The 24,546-nt window shown below is 44.7% G+C and overlaps 1 protein-coding gene across 4 annotated transcripts in view; it reads right to left on the bottom strand.

The window, feature by feature from the left end:
* Positions 1-18: 18 nt before the first annotated feature.
* Positions 19-24,546, bottom strand: part of IP6K1 (inositol hexakisphosphate kinase 1) — a 37,529-nt gene continuing 13,001 nt past the window's right edge. Inside the window, exons 1-6 of one of the 4 annotated variants that reach the window (XM_015407383.1) lie at positions 19,710-19,781; positions 7,879-8,225; positions 4,719-4,929; positions 4,217-4,398; positions 3,600-3,775; positions 19-1,218 (exon numbers count right to left, since the gene is read on the bottom strand). In XM_015407383.1, the coding sequence (XP_015262869.1) occupies positions 712-1,218; positions 3,600-3,775; positions 4,217-4,398; positions 4,719-4,929; positions 7,879-8,101 (1,299 nt within the window). In that variant the 5' untranslated portion in view covers positions 8,102-8,225; positions 19,710-19,781 and the 3' untranslated portion in view covers positions 19-711. Of the gene's footprint in view, positions 1,219-3,599; positions 3,776-4,216; positions 4,399-4,718; positions 4,930-7,878; positions 8,226-11,667; positions 11,806-19,709; positions 19,782-24,546 lie in introns of those variants that run through there. The other 3 variants (XM_015407382.1, XM_015407385.1, XM_015407381.1) reach the window with 3 other exon arrangements.

Below are 24,546 nucleotides of genomic sequence, written 5' to 3' on the forward strand. Positions count from 1 at the left end.
AGAGCTCCTCCCTCTGCTTCAGGGAATGGTGAGGGAACACAGGCAAACCTCACCAATGGAATACAAATCAAAACCATCATGCACTGCTCTGGCTTTCCTTTGGTCATTTATTTCCCTAGTCAGAATAATACGGTAACACCAAGATCAGAGAAAATAAATTGTACTACCAACTGTACTCTCCCAAAGAGCTTCTCATACCTGCACAGGGGCAGCAATAGCAGAGGAAAGTGTGTGCAAATCATGTGCCTCTATGAGCTCCCCATAAGTGATGTTAGTTTGTATCCAAATGCCCTTTTCAAACACAAGGAAGTTCAAGCCACAGTGCCTCAATGGAAGGTTGACAAGGAAGAAGGAGACTGGAATCCTCAAATCTACAACCCTAAAACATCACCCCTCTTCATTCCCATGGGGCAAGAGTCTCCATTCCTAACACAGACATGATCAGAGGGCTGCACAATAAATACCAGCCTTGGACACTAATGACCAATGCTGGAGTCCATGAGATGTGTCTCTCCTGAAAAGCATCTGGGCCAGGATAGTCAAAGCCATATTTGACAGGCTCATCCAGGATATTACGTCCTTTGATGTCGTTAAAAACACTGGAACAACACTTTTTTTTTTCAGAGCAGTTGAGTTTGCTTTCAATGAAGGAGCAGTGGTCCTGTCTGTTCCTATCAATAGGGAGACAAAACTGAAGAGTTCCACCCAAGGTTACTTGTTCTCAACCTGCATCTGTTCAATTATGTTGATAAGGCTCTCTAAACCAAACACATAACCCATGTCAGGGCCATCGTGCACTGTGGGATCATCCCGAAAACCTTTGAATGTGCTGTGTGCAAAGTCAATCATACGCACATCCACCTTGGGCTGGCGGGCAAAAGATTCTGTGCTGCTGCCATCCTGTAGGCTCTCTGGGAGAGCGATGTCCACTTGCTTCAGACGCATTTCTGCTCTGCGCTCCATGTATGTCTCAGACCAGTCGTCCTTCCCATCATAGATGATGAGCAAGGAGCTGGAGTAGAAGCGGTAAGAGGCCTGCCTCTCCAGTACAGCTTTCAGGCTGTACAGCTTGCTAAGGATGGGCTCAAAGAGGTCCTTTCGTAGCTCTATACCATTGTGCAGATACTGGTAGAGAGCATTGCGAAAACCCTCAGTGGAAAGACCTCTGCCATAGTATTTATTCCTGCACAAATAATGGCCTGTATCCCGCTGGTATACCTATAAGACACAGAGAAAGCATGTATCAATTAGGATGTATAGCCAAATTTCAAAAATCCACAAAGTAATAATAATCACTCATCTTCTTCTACAGTAGTCCAGGCAAACATCTGCACTTTTCATGAGACCTGGCCAAAAAAGAGCCACATTGTGTTTGGCAAACAGTGAACATAAGAACACAAGAGAAGCCAATGTTGGATCAGGCCAATGCTCCATCTAGTCCAACACTCTGTCACACAGTGGCCAAAAATACCAGGTGCCATCAGGAGGCCCAGGACACTAGAAGCTCTCCCACTGTTGCCCCCCCCCCAATCACCAAGAATACAGAGCATCACTTGCCCCAGACCTAGATTTCTTATCTATACCTTGTGGCTAATAGCCACAGATGGATCTCTGCTCCATATGTTTACCCAATTCCCTCTTGAAGCTGTCCATGCTTGTAGCCGCCACTTCCTGTGGCAGTGAATTCCATGTGTTAATGCCTCTTTGGGTGAAGAAGTACTTCCTTTTATCTGTTCTAACCCAACTGCTCAGCAATTTCATTGAGTGCCCACGAGTTCTTGTATTGTGAGAAAGGGAGAAAAGTACTTCTTTCTCAACCTGCTCTATCCCATGCATAATCCTATAAACCTTGATCATGTCACCCCTCAGTCATCATTTCTCCAAGCTAAAGAGCCCCAAGCGTTTTAACCTTTCTTCACAGGGAAAGTGTTCCAACCCTTTTATCATTCTAGTTGCCCTTTTCTGCACTTTTCCAATGCTATAATATCCTTTTTGAGGTGTGGTGATCAGAACTGTACACAGTACTCCAAATGAGGTCGCACCACTGATTTATACAGGGGCACTATGATACTGGCTGATGAGATGGAGATGCCCTGCCATATGGCAATCAGAAAAAAATGTTACCAAGGTCTCTTTCTCTATTAAAACATACCCAAAGCCAGAGTGGGACAAGAAATCTTGTGGCTTAAACAGATGAGGGTATTAACAGCCAAAAAGGACAGAACATTTCACCTCAACAGTATGTCTCACCAGCTTTGTTTCCGCTCTCAAAGTATGAAGGATTATACATTATGCTAGCATATATAACAAATGTATGCACAATTCCCATTCAACACAAAATGTGTTACAATGAAGTTGGCCATAACACACAAGCCCCTGCTGTGTAGGACAGCACAAGAGAAAACTGCTAGTCAGCCAGCTGAATGCCTCACTAACCAGTAACTCTCACTGGATTAAAAAGCCAGTATTTCCAGAAACCAGCAAAAGTCAGTTTCTTTCAAAAAAATTAGGTCCTCAAACGCCACTTTACAAATACAGAATTACAGGTTACAGCAAAATCAGTTAACCTTTATTTTTTCCTTTAAAAAAGAAAATACTTTAAACAATCACCATCCAGCAGAGGGCACTAGTATGCAACCTATGAGGGTACGTTTGGACAGCAAGGGAGGATCTATGGTGTTACTCATCGCAACAGTAACAGGCAGGCCTACCTGAGGAAGTCCTATGAACAGACTGTCTTTTTGTTTTGCTTTGTTTGGAGTGCAATCTGCCCCTTCCTCGGATGGGAGAGCAGCACAGCCTCCTACTGTTTTATGAGATAATGCATTTCTTTTTATCCTGCCCCACAACCAGATAGCCAGTTTATATCCCTGACAGGCAGCTACTTTTTCATCTGCAAGCCAAATGGGCTGTTAAAGTTAATGGATAGCAATCTCAGAATATGCCACATGAAGCCTCATTCCCTATATGGGAGAATGAGCACAATTTACTAACCTGCCTATTCTTTATGCTGTGACAATTCAGCTCATTAGGACACACTAAGAGCTTTGGACAATGTAGGTAATATCCTACACCAACTATCCTCTTCCTTCCAAAAATGTCCACTGATAATTATGCTATAAAGTAATTTTATTAATGTTAATATCAGATAGTATGCCTTTTCCATGTAATTATGCCCAACTGTTTTACATATTTTAACCTGGCTACATTAACCACTGTGTCAAAGTAACTGCATGCCAATAAAGAACATTCAAGTGATGGGCATATACATTTCTGATGTTCTCAGAGTATGCATGGTACAGGACTACTTTTTGTATTGAAACAGAAATACCAGACCATGAAGCCTCCATAGACCCTGTATGCCTTCAAACTAGAACCACGAGACTAGAAATACATTTTTATGTGTAGACATGTATTTTAATGTGTATGTATTTTTATGTGTACACATTTATATGCATTATATATGCTTTTAAAAAAGTAAAGAGATTCTCGGGATTCTATAGCGGGAACCAGATTCTGTCACATGCACGGCTGGCTATCAGTCCTGGCTATCGACAGATATAAACTGTACATCATTTTGATAGCACCCCATACAGTACCTGCATTCCACATACTCGAACACCTAGTGAGGCCGAGGTGCTCTGTGCACACTTCTTCATCTGTCGAGCAGCCTTCTCTTCAGAGGCATCATCTCCATGCTGTCTGGTCCCCATTTTCAGATCAAGCACACAGGGAAATTTGAAGTGATGTACCACATTCTCCAGCAAAAGGAATTCTAAGGAGCTGGTCAAGGAGAATTCCTCTCTTGGGAGCTCCAAATTTCAAGAACTGCCCTGCATGGTCCCTACAGAAGTTCTAAAGCTTCTCTTTCACTTTCTAAATGCTCTGGCAGAGAAGATACATTCAGACACAAAAAGGAAGCCAGTTAAAGGACATAGAGCACACAAAGCACACATACAAAACCACAAGGCAAGCTATAAATAAAAAAATAATAAAAAGGATCACAGTTAGCAGGAATATGAAGGAGACAAAGCCCCCTTCCAAAAGTTGGAGCCAAGGGTAAATGGCTACAACTGGCATTGGGATATTACTGATGTGATGCTGAAAAATGTGAGGGAAATGTGACTGAAGACTATGGGGAAGCAACATGCGCATGTCTGACACACAAGATACAGTCATGAAAGGACATGAAAAATTTCTTCCTTTTGGAGGATACTGTAGAGCTTTCGTTCCTTGGATTCTGAGCGCATACGGCTCAGCTGTTGCTTGTGGCAACGTAGACTCCATGGGTTATAGGTGATATTTTCAGAACTCAGGCTACTATTTCCATCAAGCATCTGAAACGGAACATCTGAATGGAGGTGCATCTTGAGGCTCTTCATCTCTTGGATGCTGCTGCTGGCACAATGGTACAGCTCACAGTTAAGAGTGCTGCTGTCACTGATATAAGTTATAAGCAACGCAACTATGTTTGCTAAACCATGTTAGTTTCTCTTGCAGTACAGCTCTAGGAGAATGGGGCATGCACACTGGCTGGATACCAAGCCCTAGCTGGCTGGATACCAAGCCTTGCATATACCTTAGGAGACACCTAGCAGACACATATAAGGGGCTGATCTCTTGTCAGCCACAGTTTTGTTGAAAGGCGGCTTCAGAGAAGCAACTTCTGAGCAGTAGTAAGTCTAAACTAAAGAAAAAGCAACAGAAGCACACAGTACCTTTCTGAGATCTCACAGGCCAGCCCTGCTTTTTCCTCTTTGTGCTCACTGGTACTGCTTGACCTGTTCAGACTCCTGCGAGAGTGTTTACGACGTGGCTGGTCCCTTTCTGGTACATCATCTGGCTCCAAAGCTTCACTCTCCACATAGGGGTATGCTACCAGGTTAATGTAGCCATCACTGTCTCCCTCGAAACAGACAGACACCACCCCTGCCAAAAACAAGTGGAATGGTTCATTCCTAACAGGCAATATTTCGGTGTGTATGAATAGCTACAAAACTGGCAAAGTAAGAACATGTCAAAGATGGGATGAAGGAGCTGGTAATCAAAAACATCAACAGGCTTCTGTGAAGAAATTTGAGGTTAGGGGGTGAGGAGATCTGAATTTTGCATCTTTTGCTTTTTGGCCCTGTGGCCACATCTGCAACTCTCTCCAGCTTGACTGTCTCTCATATCTGCAACAGAAATGTCTATCTGTCTTGGAACTGCACTATCTCCATCAAAACAATAAGCTTTTCAGATTCTTCTCTCTTCTGCATGTGTAATTTAGAAAAAAAGGCACAATGAGACATGTTCATAGGAAACAACATGTTTGATTTGAAGAATAAATGCATTTATAGAATTATTTAAGCTTGGTCCCCGATTACATTTTACTCTTACAGAGTGCATTTCTACCAGTAGAAGACAGAGAACAATTTTTGATCCCCCCCCCCCGAACAAACTCCAGCACACCCCACGCTGTTCCTGAGAATCCACCAGCTCATGGGGTCAGCACTTCATGGGCATGGCAGGCTGCAAGAGGAAGGGGGACGCTGGCAAGTTCCCTTACATGATCCCAGCCCTAGTCTTAGAATTAGTTATATAATAAGTTGCTGCCCTTAAGCCTGCACAGTAGCCAAACTCAAAGAAAGCCAGTCAGCTGAAATTGGCCCAGGTCAATTTACTTGGTTCTCAGCAAAACAACCAAATTTTAATTAAATTGTCACTGGGGGAGACAAGCTTCAGATTACACAACGCACACTGATTTCATAGTACAACACTATGATTCACAAATGGGATTTATACCCTTAACTTTATGGCAAGCAATTATATACATGCTTGCTTATGAGTAAGTACAACTGAAATAAACAGAACCTATTTCTGAATAAATATGCACAAAGCTGCAATCCTGGGGACCGTTCCATTATACTCAGTGGGACAACTCTGAGGAAACATGCTAAGTATCATGGTGCGTATGTCCTTTTAACACAGACTGTATAGGAACAAACTTTTCTGCTCTCTTGACAGCCCCATCTGCCCCTTTGGTTGGCTGCGGGCACTGGGACCCATCATTTTTTTTCTGCCTCTGGAACAGAACAGTCTAGGAGCCAATGGCTCTTCTCCAGGGCTTGGACTATTTGCCTCCTCTTACCCCACAGCTAAGTAGCAGCCAGGACTGCTAGTCTGCCTTAGCATGGTGGTTCAGAGGTGGGAAGAAGTCAGTCATCCCCCTAGAAACCATCCATCAACAGCTGAAGCTGTACCCATCACCAAGTTACAGCAGAAAGACTGGTCAGTTTCATCAGAGGAGGAAAGAGAAACTATTTTCAGTAGCAAGAACAAGAAATACTTTAAACCTCAGTGCCGCACCTCTCTCTTGGATTGTCTATGTACATAACATGCAAGGGTACATATTTGTAAGTTAACGCTATGCCTGAGCATGCGCACTTTATAACTGTAAAATTCTTACTGCTAGATGGCACCAACTTCATTATGGAGCATCACCACTTGTGAAGGAATCAAGGTGTGCAGCAACACATAGGCCTGGTATAGACTGGCTCCTGAGAATTCAGCAGTTGGCTACTTATGCTCTAGCTGACACAACAGCTGTGGCACCTAGAACTATAACCTTACACTACAAGAAGTGGACTGAACTCAAAAGTAGCCTTATAACAGGAATGCTAGTTTGCAAGTTGCAGGCTGGAATAGATACTGTTTTCAGGCCTTCTTGGCTTAAAAGGAAATTCAGGATAGAGCTGCAGATTCCAAAGTGGCACCAGAATGGAAGGTTAAATAAACTTTGCAGTCAGAATTCTGCCCATGAAAAAATAAACATTTCAGTGTATATGCTACAGGTGAAGTTCAAGCCATTATCTGTAGTGTCCGTACCCAGGTAAATCTTCCTCATACTTATAAGTCACTGCTGTCAATTTCCTTGCACAGCCATAACTTATTGCATACCAGCCTTATTGTTAAGTGGAATTACTTCAGGGTAAGACGCAACATATTTTTTTCTAGCTAAGAAACCCTCTTAATAATAACTGAATTATTGGCATGCCCTGTACTAAAATCATAAAGTTAGCCTGGCTTCCCCAACGTGATTAATAAAAATAAAACTGTGCATGATCAAGAGTCTGATCAAGAGTAATATTATATAAAAGTTATTTTACTGCGATATGGGGTACATTGTTTTCTTCTGAGACATGTTTATTTCTGCAGTACCTCCATTATAAGAAGAGCAATGCCCATTGATGGTGCCCCCCTTGTTCCCCCCATCATAATTCTGTTTAACAAAACATTTATTTAGTATCAATAGCTAGCTAAGCATTGCAGCAGACATACAGCAATTGGCCCCACATTTCATAAGCCATTTCCGAGTCCTCGTGATCTCTGCAAATAATGAGAACACACTGTACACTCCATTCCGCTTAGACAAACACAAGGCTGGTATTGTCTAAGGCTGTGCAAGATGCTGTTAAGTTAAGGTTAAGTATCTTTAGAAAACCAGGTGTGCTAAACACAGCTGTGGTGCTGCGTAAAAAAACCTAGGCTGCATTTGTCAAGCTTCAAGCTGTTGTCACCAAAATGAAGTAGCTTAAACCCTAGCTCTCCCAATAGACAGTACAATGGGAGACGTAAAGGAATGGATTCTGTCTGGCACTTATGAGTAACTGGAAGGAGAGGAAGGCCTAGCTCGCATGCCAGAGCCTTCCACACAAGGCAGTCTGCATGGCAGAAGCAACATATAATCCAACAGAAGCATGCAATTTCCTGGCAGTGACATGTGAAAACCAAAATTTTCCATGCTCACAGACATCACCAACCAAGAAAATGCATGGTCTCAAAAAGTAGGAATGCTTTGGATTTAAACCAGAGTCTCTAAAAATTCTGAAGGCTCACCTTTGTATTCGGGTGTGAATTCCTTCATTTCTGGAGGTAAGGACTCATAGAAGCGCTGTTCTCTGGTAATTAGAGGCTTGCACACAGTGTGGTCATCATAGCGCATCATGCTGCTGTGGCCGCCCACCTGATGAATGAAAGGCTCCAGCAGGACCCCTCTGCCTCCTGCGTGGGTTGTGTTCTTGCCATGCTTCCCCACCTCCATGGTTTGACAAACACACATTGCGTTGGGCACCAGTCACACACTTGGGGCATGGGGAGAGTTGCATGGGGTGGAAGGAGAAGTTTCTCAAAGATAAAAAACACCACCATTCAGATAGCCGAGTAAGCAAACACGTGCCAACCGTCTGCAAAACAGAGAGGAGATATCATGAAGCTTCGCCTACAAAGGCTATCTATATCCACCTCAACACAAGTTCTAACAGTTGTATATGGTATATTTCAAGACATCCATACTGAATTCTCCAAAAATCAATTTCTAGTGTTATGGCCTCTCTTAACACTCTACCATTTCTTAGGTCTACCAGCAATGCACACCTTTCCTTAAAAACTCGTTTATAGCTGGACTATCCCCAGCCCTGCTAGTAACACTTAACAGGGAGTAGAAAGATAACCACTCCTATATCTACAACTATGATATGTTATTCCATTTCATCGTCTGACAAAGTGTGCATGCACACGAAAGCTCACACCTTGAATGAAACTTTGTTGGTCTTAAAAGGTGTCACTGGACTCTTTGTTCTATTGATTCAGACCGACACGGCTACCCACCTTGAAGCTTCTTCTAGTTAGTATCTTTAAAAATCTCCTAATTATTTTACTGAATACACATTACTAGCTGTCAAATTCAAGCCTCCACAGCAATCTCTATCAAGAGCACTACACATACACAAAAGACGCCATGTATGTCCCAGAGATACTCTAGCTATTCCGCTAAAACTTCAGTTCTGACCATCTGCCCATGTAAGCTAACATCCTGCTTACAAGATGGGAAGCGTCAGCTGTTCCACACACCTGTTTGGTGCAGGATCCTTCTACAAGGACAGCAAGATATGACGCCAAGGACTATATCAGAGCTTGCTTAAGCATTATAACTCAACAGCTAACTTATGAGTGATGTGGCGCCTTAGCAACATACGTATCAAATGAAGCAGAAGGAAATAAACCAATTACCCTGACCAAGAGGAAAGTGAAACTAATGGAATCTCCATTTTTGATGGCAATATAATGGCAGAAGTGAAAAGTTAGCCGCTTTGAACTGTGGTACGTCTCTACTGAGAGGGAATGAAAGAATTTGAGCTCACTTTTGCATTTTATTAATGATCAGAAGATACAATTGCTGATGAGATTTATGAACAGGAAACCAAGAATGAGTGATAACCTGTCACCTCTTCAAAACAGCCTGGGTCTTTTAAAAGGACAAGTCAAATCTTCACTTGAAGTAAAGGTAAAGGTTTCCCTTGCTTGAAAGCCAGTTAAATTCAATGCTAGGGGGCGGTGCTCATCTCAGTTTCCAAGCCAAAGAGCCAGCACTGTCTGAAGACTTCTCCATGGTCATATGGCCAGCATGACTAAACGCCGAGGCGCACGGAATGCTGTTACCTTTCCATGGAAGAGTACTATTTGCAATTTCTTGCTTTCAAACTGCTAGGTTGGCAGGAGCTGGGGCCAGAGACAGGAGCTCACTCCGTCATGTGGCACTAGGGTCATGAACTGCCAAGCTACCGACCTTCTGGTCTGCAGCTCAGCATCTTAACCTCTGAGCCACTGCGGCCCCTCTTCACTTGAAGTACTAAACTGTTAAACAAAGATGACGAACTATTATGTCATCCTAGGTCTTCCATTTCAGTATCCTATACACCTGCCCAAATAACCTTCAATTCATGTGAACACTGAATTCATAGTTACAGAAATCAACTATGTTAAACAACTGAAAGAGACCTTTCAAATAACAAAGTTTGCTTCTCAAACACTGACACACTGATTGACTGTATACAGTTAGTACTAAATAGTAATGAGGGAGACTTAAGTTTATTTCTGCTCCAAACTAGTATGTCATAAACACATATCTGTTTTGTTTATTATTCTTCATGTATGTGTTTTCATCCACCCTCCTATATTATTTTCTAATATTTAACTTAAATATTAAGTTGTCTGGTATTTCACAAACCAGACTAAACCAACCTAAGATTCTCTGAGAGTTACACTCTTTATCTTCCTTTTCCTAATAAGGACGTGCTTCCCATATCTCAACAAATGGCTAAAATAGAAGGTGGCTGATGCAGACTAAAATGAGGTCAGTGTATGCTGATTGCCCATCAGATAGGTAGCTACTATGAAGCTTGAATTTGGCCTGTGATCCTGCACAAAGCTGGTTAGAGTTAGGATTCCTGCCTGGGAAAGCTTCAGGTGCTGATACACTTGCCATGCCTGTTTTATCTATCAGTGCTTGTATTACGTTAGTAAATACTGCTTGCATTCTGCAAGCACAGATTCCACCTGCAATGGGAAAACGCCTCCACAGACAGGGATCATTACAATATGTATCCTCCCCCTTCAAGCTTATGGCCAATGCTCCCTCTAAGCTGTGGAGTCTTGTGAGCAAAAATTCTACTTTGTGAGCTACTGGCATTAAAGTTGTGAGCGAGTGATTTGGCTGCCGCATAAATTAGTTTGCTCTGGAGCCATCCTTCCTGAGCTAAGACAAAAAATGTGTGAGCCGGAGGCTTAAAAACTGTGAGCTAGCTCACACTAACTCAGCTTAGAGGGAACACTGCTTGTGGCTTGTCACATGGTTATTTGCATTCTGGCCTGTATCTCTAAATGCTTCATTCTAACCAGCTTCAAATATGTGAAGGAAGAATTCCTAGGCCCAAGATTTCATTCCATCTGTCTATTCTACGTATGTGTTCTGCTGATCAGTACTTTGAAGCTAGGCTGGATCCAGCACAAGGTTCGTGCTTCTTCCTGGCTTTTCCCTCTTATCAGCAGTCCTTTCTAACCCCAGGAAAGACAAACCTTGGGGTTATAAAACTGGGAGGCTGCAGTGGGGAGGAAGAAAAATCAGCAAAGCTCCATTCATGGAAGACACAAATGGGAATGATTATACCTTCCTCCCCACTGCAGCCCCCCAACCTCTGCAGTTGTTACATCTCAGGGGTCCCACAGCCCTGAAGAATAAATTGTCCTATAGTCAGAGGGGGAAAATGGGAAAATGTGCTGACAGACTGCAGGATCCAATCTGTAGACTGTAGGTTCTGTATTTTTGAGAGGACAGGTGATGCATCCTGTTTTGAGACATTTCTAGCAATACAGGAGCCACATTACCGATTACCAATTTCCCCCTTTGTAACTGTTGTGGAAATATCACCACAATTTTGACATCACAGTCAGAGAATGAGCGAGTCAGCAAGGCCCAAGCGCCTTTACACTGTAACAGGTAATAAGAAACAGCACCCAACATTTCATATGCTTTATTGCACATGCAGGTAATCGCTCAAAAGTTTCTTTATCAAGTAAATACACTCAGGAGATCACAAACCTGATAAGCTGAAAGCAGTCTGCTATTACCAACTAATATCAGCTCATATAACTGAACAGTTAAGACAGAGAAAATCTTTAAAGCAACAAAAATGCTGCACATGCACTCTACAATGTGCTGCCACAGAACACCAGGTGGAGGGCACAATTACAAGCAAACAGCAGGTCAGATAGCCGTTAGTACCTCCCTCCAACTGTTTAAGAACTCACAAGACCAACTGCATCACTCATGCAGCCAGATATGCCAACCTTTCACTATTTGTCCTCAAAGACAGACTTCTCCCCTTGCTGTCTAGATGAGGGGCACAGACTCTGCCCAGTTCAACTGATCCACTCCATCCTATGCACAAATGTCAAGGGCGCTTCAGTCAAGGTCAGAAAGGCTATGGTGGGAGAACCTCAAGCCAGCAAGGAGCAGCTTTCAGGGGTCTTTACTTGCTGACATTTCTCTTCCAACGGAGAAGCAAGAGAAGAGAGAGGCAACAGGTGAGGAAAAGGTTGTTCTAATGCCATCCCACATTGAAAACAACAAAACTGTAGCCATAAACACTCCCGAATGATTGGGTCAAAAGAAGGAGTGTTGTACACTACAGCGCTCCACCCTCCAGCTGTACATGGGAGACCAAGCAAACTGTCATTCATCACTGAATCCTGAGCCAAGTACTAAAAAAATTCAAGGGGATGTACTCCCAAGTAAGAATTCCTGAACTCAAGATGTATAGGTTAGATAAATTGGTTTCAATGTGTAGAGCAGATACATTGGGATTCCCCTGTGATTGCTTGAAGATAATCCACTCATTTCACATAGTAAGCTACTCTCACACATTAGGGTCACCACGCAGATCTGCCATCACACTGAAGCGTTTCCACTGACCTCTATTATGTAAGAATCAACTTAAGTGTTCTGAAATTGCATCAGGGAAATATATAGTAGGGATTCCAAAGTAGCTTTAGTTTTTAAAGAACGGAATTCTAACCTTTCAGGGAAATATATAGTAGGGATTCCAAAATAGCTTTAGTTTTTCATGTTGATTATAAAGCGTGACACTGAACGTTACTATCAGAACAGCAAACCTTTCTGTTTATTTTAAATACCAGTTAGCTGAATTTTGCAAAGTAGGGCAGTATCTGAATAGTAAGACAGAGCAACCAAAAAAATAAAAATAAACCAAATATGCATCTTGAAGTGTTTGCCTACTCTAAAGAGTTCTTATAGTGCTGAAATAGATTTTGGGTTCTCACAGCAATCACTAATTTAGCACAGTAGTGTTTCAACGCTTGCAAAACCTTACAAGGGATCAAGGAATTACTTCATTACATAGGGGTTCAAAGCTAGTCCAAGTAGGAGTTCGGGGTGGGCTCATGGGGGATTTGTCAGAAGACCAATAATCTACAGCTAAAGCAGCCCCCTGTAATAATATCATTATACATAACTGGAATCTACTGAACATATCAGTTGGTCTATGCCTGCTGCTATAATCCCACTTAACTCCCCATACTTGGCATGATGTGGCTGCAAGACACTGACTGGGCACACAGCATGGCTCACTATGAGGCAGCTTTGGTTGTAGGCCAGAAAGATTCCTCATGACATTCACACACCCCACACTCCAAACAGCTCCTGCTGCTTTGCAAGAGGTGGCACAAGTCAATCCCTGTCTAAGCCCGATAGTCTGGATCACATCTCCTGGTGTTTAAAATGAAGCAAATTCAATTTCAAACAGTCAAATATGTTTACAATGACAATGTTTAGTAACCTTTTAAACAAAATACTCATAGCTGAGATTTGAGTGGAAACATAAGGATTTCAGCTAGTCTTTAAAAACATCCTTTAAAGAGGCAGAAGTTAAAGTTAAGATACTTCCTCAATAAATACACAAAAGTCTAAATATTACTGTACATACCATATTTTAGTTCTTAATTTAGATCCATTATGGAAAGCAGAGACAGATTATGTAAAATAATACAATATGTTCACAATTTGTTCTCTGTAGCCACTTTTTAACGGTCCAAAAAACTTTAAAAAAACTCTGACAGTTTCAATGGAGAAACAGGTCTCATTAAGAACAATGACTTCTCTCCACTTTGGAACTGAATTTATTCAGGCACAATTAGTTCTCTCCAATGAATCATCAAGACACTGTTCTGACTGAATCACAGCAATATCTTCCAAAAGGTTTCAAGATTGTGAAACCTGACACAGACATTATTTAGAATATGTTGTTTTTGGCAGCCCCATTTCATTCAACCAACACACTGTTAGGGAACAAGCCTGATATTTGTTTTATGGACTGCTTATTGCTACACAATGGACTGTGCATATACACATAGGCTCAGAGAACTGTACACTTTAGGTCACCTGTTGTGATGACACACATAGAGGGTGCCTGCCCATACCTTACATGTAAATAAGGTTTCAGCAACACAGTTGCACAGCCTGATGAAGAAGCACAAATCTCCATTACTGTTAGCAATGAAACAACTACTTTGGGAAGAGACAGCCACCATAGCAAAGCTGCTTGTGGTCACGTATCACCCATCAACTGCTTTGCTCCTGAGCTGGAATTTCCTGCCAGATGGACATTTGGTTACCAAAGGAACTGGCCAACTTCATCAGCACTACAATGAAGCATCCTGACGCCTGGATTTCACACCTGTCCAGATGCCATACTTCAAGTAAGGTTTTAGGTTACAATATTGGCCATCCCTCCTAGGTAACCTCCCCTCCCTACCTGCAACCAATAGGATTGTTTTTGGGACGGACTAAAAGGTAGGTGGGTCAAGGGGTTGGCACAGTTACCGCCCATCTCTTGAACCCACTATAAAAGGAGAGAACCAGTCACCTGGCCCCTCCTACCTGGCCAGATAGCATCTCCCCCCCGCAACAACCCCTGTCTGCTTTTACCCCTCTTAAGTCCCACTTGCTATCCCCAACCCTTGCCTCTACCATTGATCTCTTGATCTGCAGTCAAGAGACCCACACGTTCCGGCTGGTTCTGGTCGCGTGGACTCCCCTTTGTTTTCCGTTTCTTCCCATCCATTCTTCCTTGGAACAACCAAGCTGCAAGACAGATAAGTATCGCCCTCATCACCCCTACCTGCTAATGCAACTGTGCTTATTTCCTACTGTAATTTTTAGGAACTTGATTGGATGTCTGAGTACATCAGCATTGTTTGTATGAGACATATTTTTAAGTAAAAGACATCTATTTTAACTACAACAGCCTCGAATCCTTTACTGGTAACCCTTGGTGGGATCAGGACTTTGGTATAAATTGGCAAGAACCCATTTATTTATTACCTTAGGCTTTATAAATTGCCAATTGCTGTAAATAAAGCAATTCAGCTAACAGGAACTGGAGGCATCACCGGGATTGCTCTGCGCGTGCGACAGTCAGCGAGTCGACACGCTGTCTCTCGGACGTACAGACATAGAGGGGACCAGTGAAGGTTGTGTGAAAGGTTGCTGTCTGCTTGCCTGGCTCTAGCAGAGCACCCTATCGTGGTAGGGTGTCCTTGTCTCTTTCTGTCCTGAAATCCTCGGAGAAACTCTGCCCTGCGGCTTCCGGTCTTTCGTGGGTGGGAGCCGAGACGAATAGTGTACGATACGTTAGCCCACAGTTGCAGCAAGCACTACATACACGCACACACACCCAAACTTCCCTGAGAGCGAGGCGGCAATCAAAAAGGGAAGTTCTCACTCTTAGGTCGGCTTTGCAAACAAAGCGACGCCGTGGTAGAGGTCCCCACGTCAGACACATTGTCTGGAAACCTCCAAAGCGAGTTAGAGGTAACCTCGCCTAAGGGTAGGAAGCCCCAAACCTCAACAGCAATAAAAGAAAGCACAATAAGCATAATGCGAGTAGATAAATTGGGTACCTGCCTTCGATGGCAGGGGGCACCCTCCTCCTCCTTGTGGGGTGTGCAGTGGCGGCGGCGGAACAACGGAGTGGTTGGCGAGCGAAGCGGCGGAGCGATCAGCAAGCAGCCCTGGCGATCTAGTGATGTTGAGCGACGGAGACTGGGCAGAGGCAGAGTCGTGGAGGCGCAGGGCCGTGACGGCGCGGCGGAGCCAGCAGGACATAGCCGGAGCTGTGGCTGGTGCGTGGCCGCGCCCCAGAATAAAAGCCCACCAGAGGAAGTCACTGGAAGCAAGACTCGTCCCATAGGAAGCAAGACCCGCCCCGAGGCGCCAGGAGGTTGACCGCCAAGAACACCTGAAGCCCGCTGGAAAAAGAGCCAACAAGAGCTGCCTGGGTGCTGGTAGGCTAACACTTCCCCCCAGTTAATGTGGCCCTAGGTAAATCGTATGTAAACCGCTCAGAGACCCTTCAGGGTTCGAGCGGTATATAAACTGAAAGTTAAATAAATAAATAAATAAATTAAACAGCTGGTTAGCGGTTACCCAGTCAGAGAAGTGTGGCCTTGGCCCCCCGTACTCTCAAAACCTGCACCTAGGTTCAAGATGTGCCTTGGGTGGGAGGGAGAGACCCCTGCCCTAAACTCAGGCTCCAGACGTGCCGTGGACAAGTGGATAGGGTCCCTTGTACCTAAACTCAGGCTCAGGAGAGAGAGAAAGGGAGAGTCCCCCCCCACCCGTTTCTAAACCATAGAGAGGGTTCGTAGGTTGACCCTGGAACGCCGGATCAAGGAATCCCGTTCCCAAAACCTTTTCTCCGGGGACCGAGGTCACCAAGCACAGCTTGAACTGCCCCAGAGCAGAAAGTAACGAAGCTGCAGGACCAACTCGTGAGTCGTAGGGTGCCCACAAGTCAGTTTTCTCCGAGTTTTAGAATACTTGGGAACCAAGCCTCGATGATGGACACACTCAGGAGTCTTTTCTCCCAATGCGCGTCCGCTATTGGAACGCTCGCCACCATCGGTTCATCCGACAGCAGCAATCCACTTGTGTCAACTGACCACCCCCGGCTGTGGGACTTCTTCCCCTTTGGAGACCCACTCTTCCTGCCCATTGCAGCATGGATGGTGTGTTTCATCTTGGGTTGGATTGCCCACAGACATCAGGTATCTAAAATAATAGCCAACTGCAAGCACATCCTGGAGAAGGAGATGGAAAATGTTAGGAAACTGGCCGCCACACAAGCGGCCACCCTAGTGGAACACGCCAATGAAGTTAAAAGGCTGCAGATAGAACCTGAGAGCCAGCTCCAAGCGTTAAGAGCAGAGCACGCTAGCGAAGTTTCAAACTTAGAAGCAGGACATGAGAGAGCTAAAAGTCATGAGAGAAGAACACACCCGAGAGTTGGAATCCCTAAGAAGGGACCATAAAGCCGAGAGCGAGAGATCTCAGGCAGAGTTGGAGAGACAGAAATCCGAACACATTCACGGGATTGATTCACAAAGAAACTACTATCAGGAGTTATTGGAGAAGAAAAAACATGAATTTGAGACAGAGCTAGGAGAACTCCAAAAGGTTCATGACAAAGAAGTTTACCGCATGAGGGCAGAAAGGGTTAACCTAGTTACTGAGAAACAGAGCTTGGGAGACGCCACGCAAGAGGCAAAATGCTTAGCCGCAGATGCCTCTGAAAGGGCCAACATTGCAGAAGCATCTTTAGTTAAAATCACAGAAGAGCTAGCCGCCGCTCAGTCAGCCGCGCGCTACCTCGCAGAGCAAAATCATGCCAAAAGAGGACTTGTCACTCACGACGCATGCCACAAGGAAATCGAATCCCTTAAGGGACAATTAGGACTCCCAACAAGCAGTAATCTCTGCCGTTCACCCGGAAGGTCTAATTGATCTGTCCGACAGTGGGTCAGAGGAGGAAGAGCTTTCGGACTCTACCGATCTGAGAGGCCCTGTCCCCGTGAACCCTGTCAAGACTAAGACTACCACGACTGGAAATAGGTCGACAACCCAGACAGTCACAGAGACTCGCCTTTGGCGACCAGACAAAGTTGGGGCAGTAGCCGAGGAAGTAGGCACCCTTAACCGAGAAAATGCAGTCCAATGGATGACGACTGCAGCCACCACCTACTCTGGTCTAAATGGGGAAGATCTAACACTGTTAGCCCGCAGATGTGCCACAGGAGTGAGCCTAGCAGTCATTAATGTGGCCAGCTCCACTGGAAATTTGGGTGCCGCAACTAAGATCCAGTAGATGAGAGAGGTCCTGACCTACCTGCACCCAAACACTAGCTTGACCACCATGTTCTTCTTAGAGGAGCAGGGACCAAACGAAGACCCAGAGACATACATGGCAAAGAAACAACTTTTAGGTCTCCTTTCCGATACTGTCGATAGTGGCAACGACCCACCTGACTATGATGTAGTAGCATTCAGAGACGCATTAGTAAAAGGCTTCAATGGGCAAACCCAATTGGCCTTAAATGTTTCTGATCCCGGACAAGGATCATGCCAGTCACTGGAGACGAAGATCAGGAGAGTGGCCACACTTTTGAGAGGTTCAGGGAGCCTGAAGCCTCCCAAAGGTAGGAAAAGGAGGGATAAGGAAGAAGATGAGCCCATTATGGCTGTAACATATGCCAATAATGGACCCCACTACCAATATAACCCCACGGGAGAGCCAGGGAATAAATATGAGAAATTTGCAGGCCAGGATCGATGAAACGGAAGAAGGAACCAGAGGAGTGGAGGCACCTATCGAGGGAGAATGGGCTATCGCAATAGTCCTGCTCCCGCACAAGCCTCCAACCTTCTGCTCCTCCCCTTTCACCCCCGCCTTATGATCATAGAGGACAGCACGGACCATACCAAGGGTCCCCTGCTTATCAGGGCGCCCACAACCCAACACAAGGCTTCCAGCCTCAGGTGCAAGGTCCCCCTCCACTCCAGGAGAACCAGCCATTCAGGGCTGCCAGGGACAGGACCACACCAGAGGGAGCCCCCAAGTCAGAGGAGACCCTCTCCGCTGGCATGCCTGGATGAAACTCAAAGAGAGAGGGTACAACATGGAGGAATGTCATAACCAGCCAGATGAAGTCCTTTTCAGGGCCCTCGTCAACAGCGAGAAACAGGGGAACCATCCCCTCGCCCCAATAGCCAGAAACCAGCCCATGGGAGGCAACCCCTCCCAGGGACAGTCAAGGCATCAGGACTAGGGCTGCCCGGAGTTCCAAACTTTACCCAAAGGAGTACTGGCACAATTTCAGCCAGACCATTGGGGAAGACCAACAGTTAAGGCAGGGATCGGAACTCCAGGGAAAGTCACCCCTGCAACTCTTCTTGTAGACACAGGCGCGGCTAAAAACATTCTGAGACCCCAGTTCACTGAGAGGGGCCATCCTTCAGGTAAAAGCGTTTCCCTAGCAGGCTTTGCCGGAGGCACCCATAACGCTCAGGTATGGCAAGACATTCCCATAACTGTGGGCAAGCTTTCCACCAGGTTAAGTGTCTGCGGCAACCAAGGGGAGGACGATGGAATTTTAGGCGCCCCCTTTCTCCGCGAGCACAATCTTACTATTGATCTGGTGAATGGCTTTCTGTGGCAGATCCCAGAGGGACCCCGCGAGATCAATGCAGTTCACCAGAGTGCAGCAACCCCTATGGTGGACAGAAGAGCCAGTCGGTTTCACCCCAATCCAACCTCTCAGAAACGCCCTGATTTCCTGGCAGCAGAGCTTGCAGGGAAAAGCAGCAGTTTCCCCACTTGGGAAAGTTTCCCCCTTCAAGAGAAAAAAAGAGGACTTACAAACCTCAATAGAGAAAAAGATCTAGAAATTGAGGAACTCACTAGGAAAAACCAGGAACTTCAACTAAAATTAGAAGCCAGTATTAGAGAAAAGGAGGGATTCCAGAGTGAACTTGTTAAACTCAAGACTCAGTGGGAGCAAACCAACTGGTACAGAATATTCTGGGCCTCCATAACAATACAGACCAGAGATTAAAAATTCTAGAAAGACCGACTAATGAAAAACACAGCAGCTCCAAAGGTCAAGCTGTGCGAACCCCAACCTCATCTCTTTCCCATGAAAATGAGAAAATATTTAGTGCAGCAAACCTAGCCTCTGAGCCAGCACAGAGTTCCAAACCTAGTGTCTCGGATATTTCCATCAGCAGAGAAAAACTTGCCACAGACGTCCTTGCAGACGCAGGCTTCCCTTCAGGTTCCAAAGAACTTCCTGTTCCTAGCCTGGCTCCCAGTATTCTCCTAAGCCAGAACACTGCAAAACTCCAAAAGAACTTAAATTCAGCTCTGGAAACCCTAGCAACTTTGTCCCTCTTGTCTCAGGACAATTTCAGAGAAAATGAACCAATACCAGCAGAAAATAGCAGCAAAATTCTTATTTTGAGTGAAAATGTAGAACACCTCCAGTTGCAGCAGCAGTGGCCAGCAATGAGGTAGCGCTGTTTGGCAAAACCCAGGCAGGATCTCTCCTTCCTGCTGCCTTAGAAGTCAGATTCAGCCCATTCCAGCCTTACCTAAAACTATAAAAAAACGTCAAGTTTAAAACTCCAGACATTTGTATTTCAGCAGAATGCTTGGTGTTTCCCCCTGCTCCAATTTTGAATACGAAAAGAAATATTGGCAGAAGACAAGACAGGGAGATGCTGGTAATCGTTACTTCTCCCTCTTATTAAGAGTAATTTCCCTCTGCAACCAGAGAGAGAGGAGTTTTCTTAAAACTCATGTTGAAATTCAAAACTAGCCATGTAGCACATAGTTTGAAAATGAGCCTGCTTGAACAGAGGCAGTCTATCTGAAAAACTTATTCATTTTAGAAAGAATGCCTGGGTAGAAAAGGAGAATACACTCTCCTGTATTTTGTAGATCAACATGAGTCAGAAGGAATGAATATGGAGGCGAGAAGCATAGCCACTACTGCAGGGATGCCAACCTCCAGGCAGCACCTGGAGATTCCCCCAAACCTACAGCCTTTTGCTAGCATACTAAGGTCGGTGTCCCTGGGGATAAGTGCATCCTCTATACAGTGACCTGCAGGCCATGTTCTCCCTATGTTCCATCCTCAAATATCCAGGCACATGTGGCCTGGAGTTGGCAACTTGAAGCTTTGTTTTAGACTGCTTTGGGAGGAAAGATATCCTCATCCCTCTCATATGTGCAATTCCTTGAGGGAGATCTTCCTTCTCCTTCCCCCACCCCTTCTTAAGGACAATACCCGGTCATTTGCAAGTCTTTGTCTTGTAAAACGGCCTTTAAGGTTGAAAGTTTTTCCGAAGTCTGTGGCTAGTTTTCTCCATTAGAAGACTGCCTATTTTAAGGCCCATTTTTGTTTTTAAGAATGAGTTTCAATTCCCTTTTGAAGAAATGGCCCTGACAAGATTTTTCTCTTTTCTGGAATTTTAAATATGCTCCCTGTTCGACTAGCGTCGATCAGGAAGCAAGGGGGGAGGGAGTGAGAGCAGTTTTCCATCACTCCAGACCCAGGAGGAGGAAACCAGCCATCGGCTTCACAGTCGAGGCCGCCCGCAAGCTCGATTGCGCCCTCCAGGCAACTGGAGTCTCATTTCTTTACTCCCTGGGAGATTTTGGATTCAATTCTTTCTTTGGCCACTAGAGACCGCCATTTAGTACAGGTGTAGTTACACCCATTCCCAAACCACATTGTTTGTCCATTCTTTAACCAAGAATAGCGGAACTCTAAAAACTGACCAGTCCCGGAGTGGGACGTAGATGGTCGTTCCGAGGGGGGGCTTGCTGGCGGTGCCTGAAAGAGAAAGAAGGAAAGGTTAGGGAGGAGGGGAAGACATGTGGAAGACGCAAGCCACCTACCTTGGCTTTGCTAAAAAAAATTGGGAAAAGTCGTTCTGAGAGACGCACTCTCTGGTCATGGAGACCAAACTCTTAACCCCTCGCCATCGTTTTCTTTTGATTTCCTACATATGCACACATCATTCGTGAATTTAATACAAATTCACACCCTTGGTGGACAAATATCAGCAGTCTAACACATTCACATAAAGGTGCCCTTTATTTGCATACCATCCCAGGATGCAAAACTTGTTAAAGGAGAAACTAGCAACTCCACACATCTGACCTAGTTTCAAGACAAAGGACTAGGCAACCGTTAAGCTGGTGGCCTAAGTCAGTTCCGTTAAAAAAGAAACGGAACCGGCAATTAGCTTTTGCACAACGCAAACGACGGCCATGGTAGAAAGCGGTGGGTCTGGAAGCAGAGCAAAGCAAGATCCCTCTCCCGAGTGGGAGACAGGAGAACCACCAGTAATAGTTTTAACTAGAGAGGACCAAGGAAAAGCTGGAAAATCCTTCACCGAGGCAAGGCTTACAAGCGCTCATGCAGAAGCAGACGCTTGGAACTCTTCTTAAAGAGACAAGTCGCCAAATTCCTAGTTAACCCCTGCAACAACGGGAACCTTGCTGTGACGAGTTACGCTTGTGTGTCGACCACAGCATGGCTTGATTTTAGGGAATCCAGAAAAATCACCCCCAAGCCCCATTAATTCTTTTATTGCAGGAATTCTCCTTTGGAGTCACCATTCCCTGCGTTGCTAAGGAACTCCATGGCTTTAGAAGCATTGCCAATAACTAGCAATGCCAAGCCTTTTTCAATCATCGTGTGTCAACATGCACAGATGAAGGAGGTGGGAGCCCCAATGCCTAACCTCAGCCCTAATTACTAATAATTAGATCACTAATGTACTAATTGGATAGGGAAAAGTGCTAATGTATTAGCACGGTACTAATAAATTCTTTCCAGCTCACCCTCTCCAGAGCAACCCACCACCCACCAAAATCACCTGTGTGAGCACCCATGGACTCTACAGCCATGCGGAGCAGTGGAAATTCCATAGGGAATATTCCCAATGAAGGCCCTACTGTCCTGTAGCAAGGAGGTAGGATCCCCTTGATTTATCTATAGAGAAGAGCCCGATTGTTTCACTTACTTCATATCTATCTTCCTTATAAGGTGCACTCTTTTCATGTATTTTTAATTTTTGTTTATTTTTGAAAACACTCCCCGTATTCTTCGCTTTTTTCCAAAAAGAAAAAAAAAAGCTTAGTTTTGCTTTTTCTCAGTTTTTCTATTTTTGTGAGAAACATTGGGAGGCCTAAGGCCCACTCGAACTAGAGGGAATATAAGCGGAGGTACTTGCAGGGTAAACACACCCAAGGTACCGTTAACACCACACATTTTAAATTGCGGGTACGCTGCGTGCTGCCTGTAGATCAGAGGGATCGGGCTATAGCTGGATGTGCAGTTCCTCCCTGTGATCAGTGGAGGAGCCCAGACGTGGTCCGTCCCTGACCCGGCAGGACAGCAAGGTCGTTCTTGAATTTTTGCAAGTTTCCAGTCCCTTGTTTCAGCTCGCCAACTCCTGCCAAGGTAAGGAGGATCGGGTTTTTTTAATCCTAACTTCGTGCTCGCCTGACGCCCCAATGAGTAAAGTTGTTCTCTGCATTATTTTTGAAGATGAAGTAACTCTATTCTTCTGGTGATCTGTAACTTTGTACCATAAAATACAGCTCCCATAATGCTAAGCCTATGCGTTAATTTGCATGCGTAGCCACCCCCGAATCTGAATAGGGATCGGCAACCTCTGTGAAGCCGTTCCATATAAGGGAAAAGTGTCCATCAAGCACTGGACCGTACCATTGATGTTTTTGTTTTCATGGGAAGGTTTGTGTTCAGCAGTTTGTACTCTGTTCTTTTGACCTTAATGGGAGAAGGTCCCCACGAAGGGAACCTTCAGGTTAAAACAGGTACAACTGGTCAGCGTCCCTGCGGAGGTTCATAAGTCCTCCATTTTAAAAGATCGAGGGTCCTCCCCACAGCCTGATCCCTCGAACCTAACGCCCACACGCATTAGTAACCCTGGGTTTCCCAGACATTCACCCAGAGTTTGAGGTTCAGACTCTGAGAGTCTCCCTCCCCCAAAAGGGGAAAAGATGGTTTAGTCCGCTTTTTCACCGAAGCGAATTTTTCACCGACTGTCATTGTTGTAATTTCCATGTGTGTATTGATCTACCTTCATTGAGAGACCAAACCACAAAACTAAGTGAAGTCAATGTGCATTATGTTTTAATGTCGTTTAAGGAAAAATGTCTAGTTTACTAAATGAGTACTCCCATAATGCCTTGGGATCAATGGGGGGAAACCCCTCCTCAATATGCAAAACTATCCCCTTCTTTCCAGCAAGACTGTGCAGTGTCTGTGCCGTGAGAGAGCGGGAGCCTCCGGAGTTTCACAAAGTGAAGATCGAGCCTTTCCGTGTATTTCCGTTGCTCTCCGAAGAACCGAAGATTCCTGATGCAGTATATTAGCTGTAATGCATAGTGCCTTACTCCTTCACTTTAAACTGAAGAAGCACGCTTGGAAAACATGTGCCATGGGAGAAAGGACGAAGGTTCATGTAAATAAAGCATGAATGTATTTGTTGTAAATACTTGCATTGTTTATACTCCATTTTTATTCTTTTTAATTGCAAGCCTGCTGCTTGTATAGGCTTGATTTCAGGGAAAAGAATACAGTTTACAGATGTTGTTTGTTTTGAAATGTTTACAAGCTTTTCCTATGACTTCATGCAATGAACTCAAAGACATGATTGATATGTGTATTGATAATGTCACATGATGAGGTTCATGCTTGTCTGCCCTGTAGATTTGGGAGTTCCAATGGTAATTTGGCATTTTTTATTAAGGAAGATTTTATTGTTTTATTTTTAAAGTCCATCTCAACGCTAGTAAAGATAGTTGGCATCTGGGTTTCTTTTTCCTGCAACGCCCAGATGAGCTTCAAATGACATCTCTGGATCTGATCTTCAGAATGGATGACATGTCCCTGATATTGTTTTCATGACTTTTCTGTCTGTGACTACGAAGTCATGAAGGGGGGGGATTGTTAGGGAACAAGCCTGATATTTGTTTTATGGACTGCTTATTGCTACACAGGAGCTGCGGTGGCTCAAGTGGTTAAGACGCTGAACTGCAGGCTTTGGAAGGTCAGTTGTTCAGTGGTTCGAAACCCGGGTGCCGCATGACGGAGTGAGCTCCTGTCTCTAGTTCCAGCTCCTGCCAACCTAGCAGTTCGAAAGCAAGAAATTGCAAGTAGATAAATAGGTACCACTTCGGTGGGAAGGTAACAGCGTTCCGTGCGCCTTGGTGTTCAGTCATGCCGGCCACATGACCACGGAAATGTCTTCGGACAGCGCTGGCTCTTCGGCTT

Source organism: Gekko japonicus, unplaced genomic scaffold (genome assembly GCF_001447785.1).
Source record: "Gekko japonicus isolate JY-2015 unplaced genomic scaffold, Gekko_japonicus_V1.1 scaffold298, whole genome shotgun sequence".
Taxonomy (NCBI): domain Eukaryota; kingdom Metazoa; phylum Chordata; class Lepidosauria; order Squamata; family Gekkonidae; genus Gekko; species Gekko japonicus.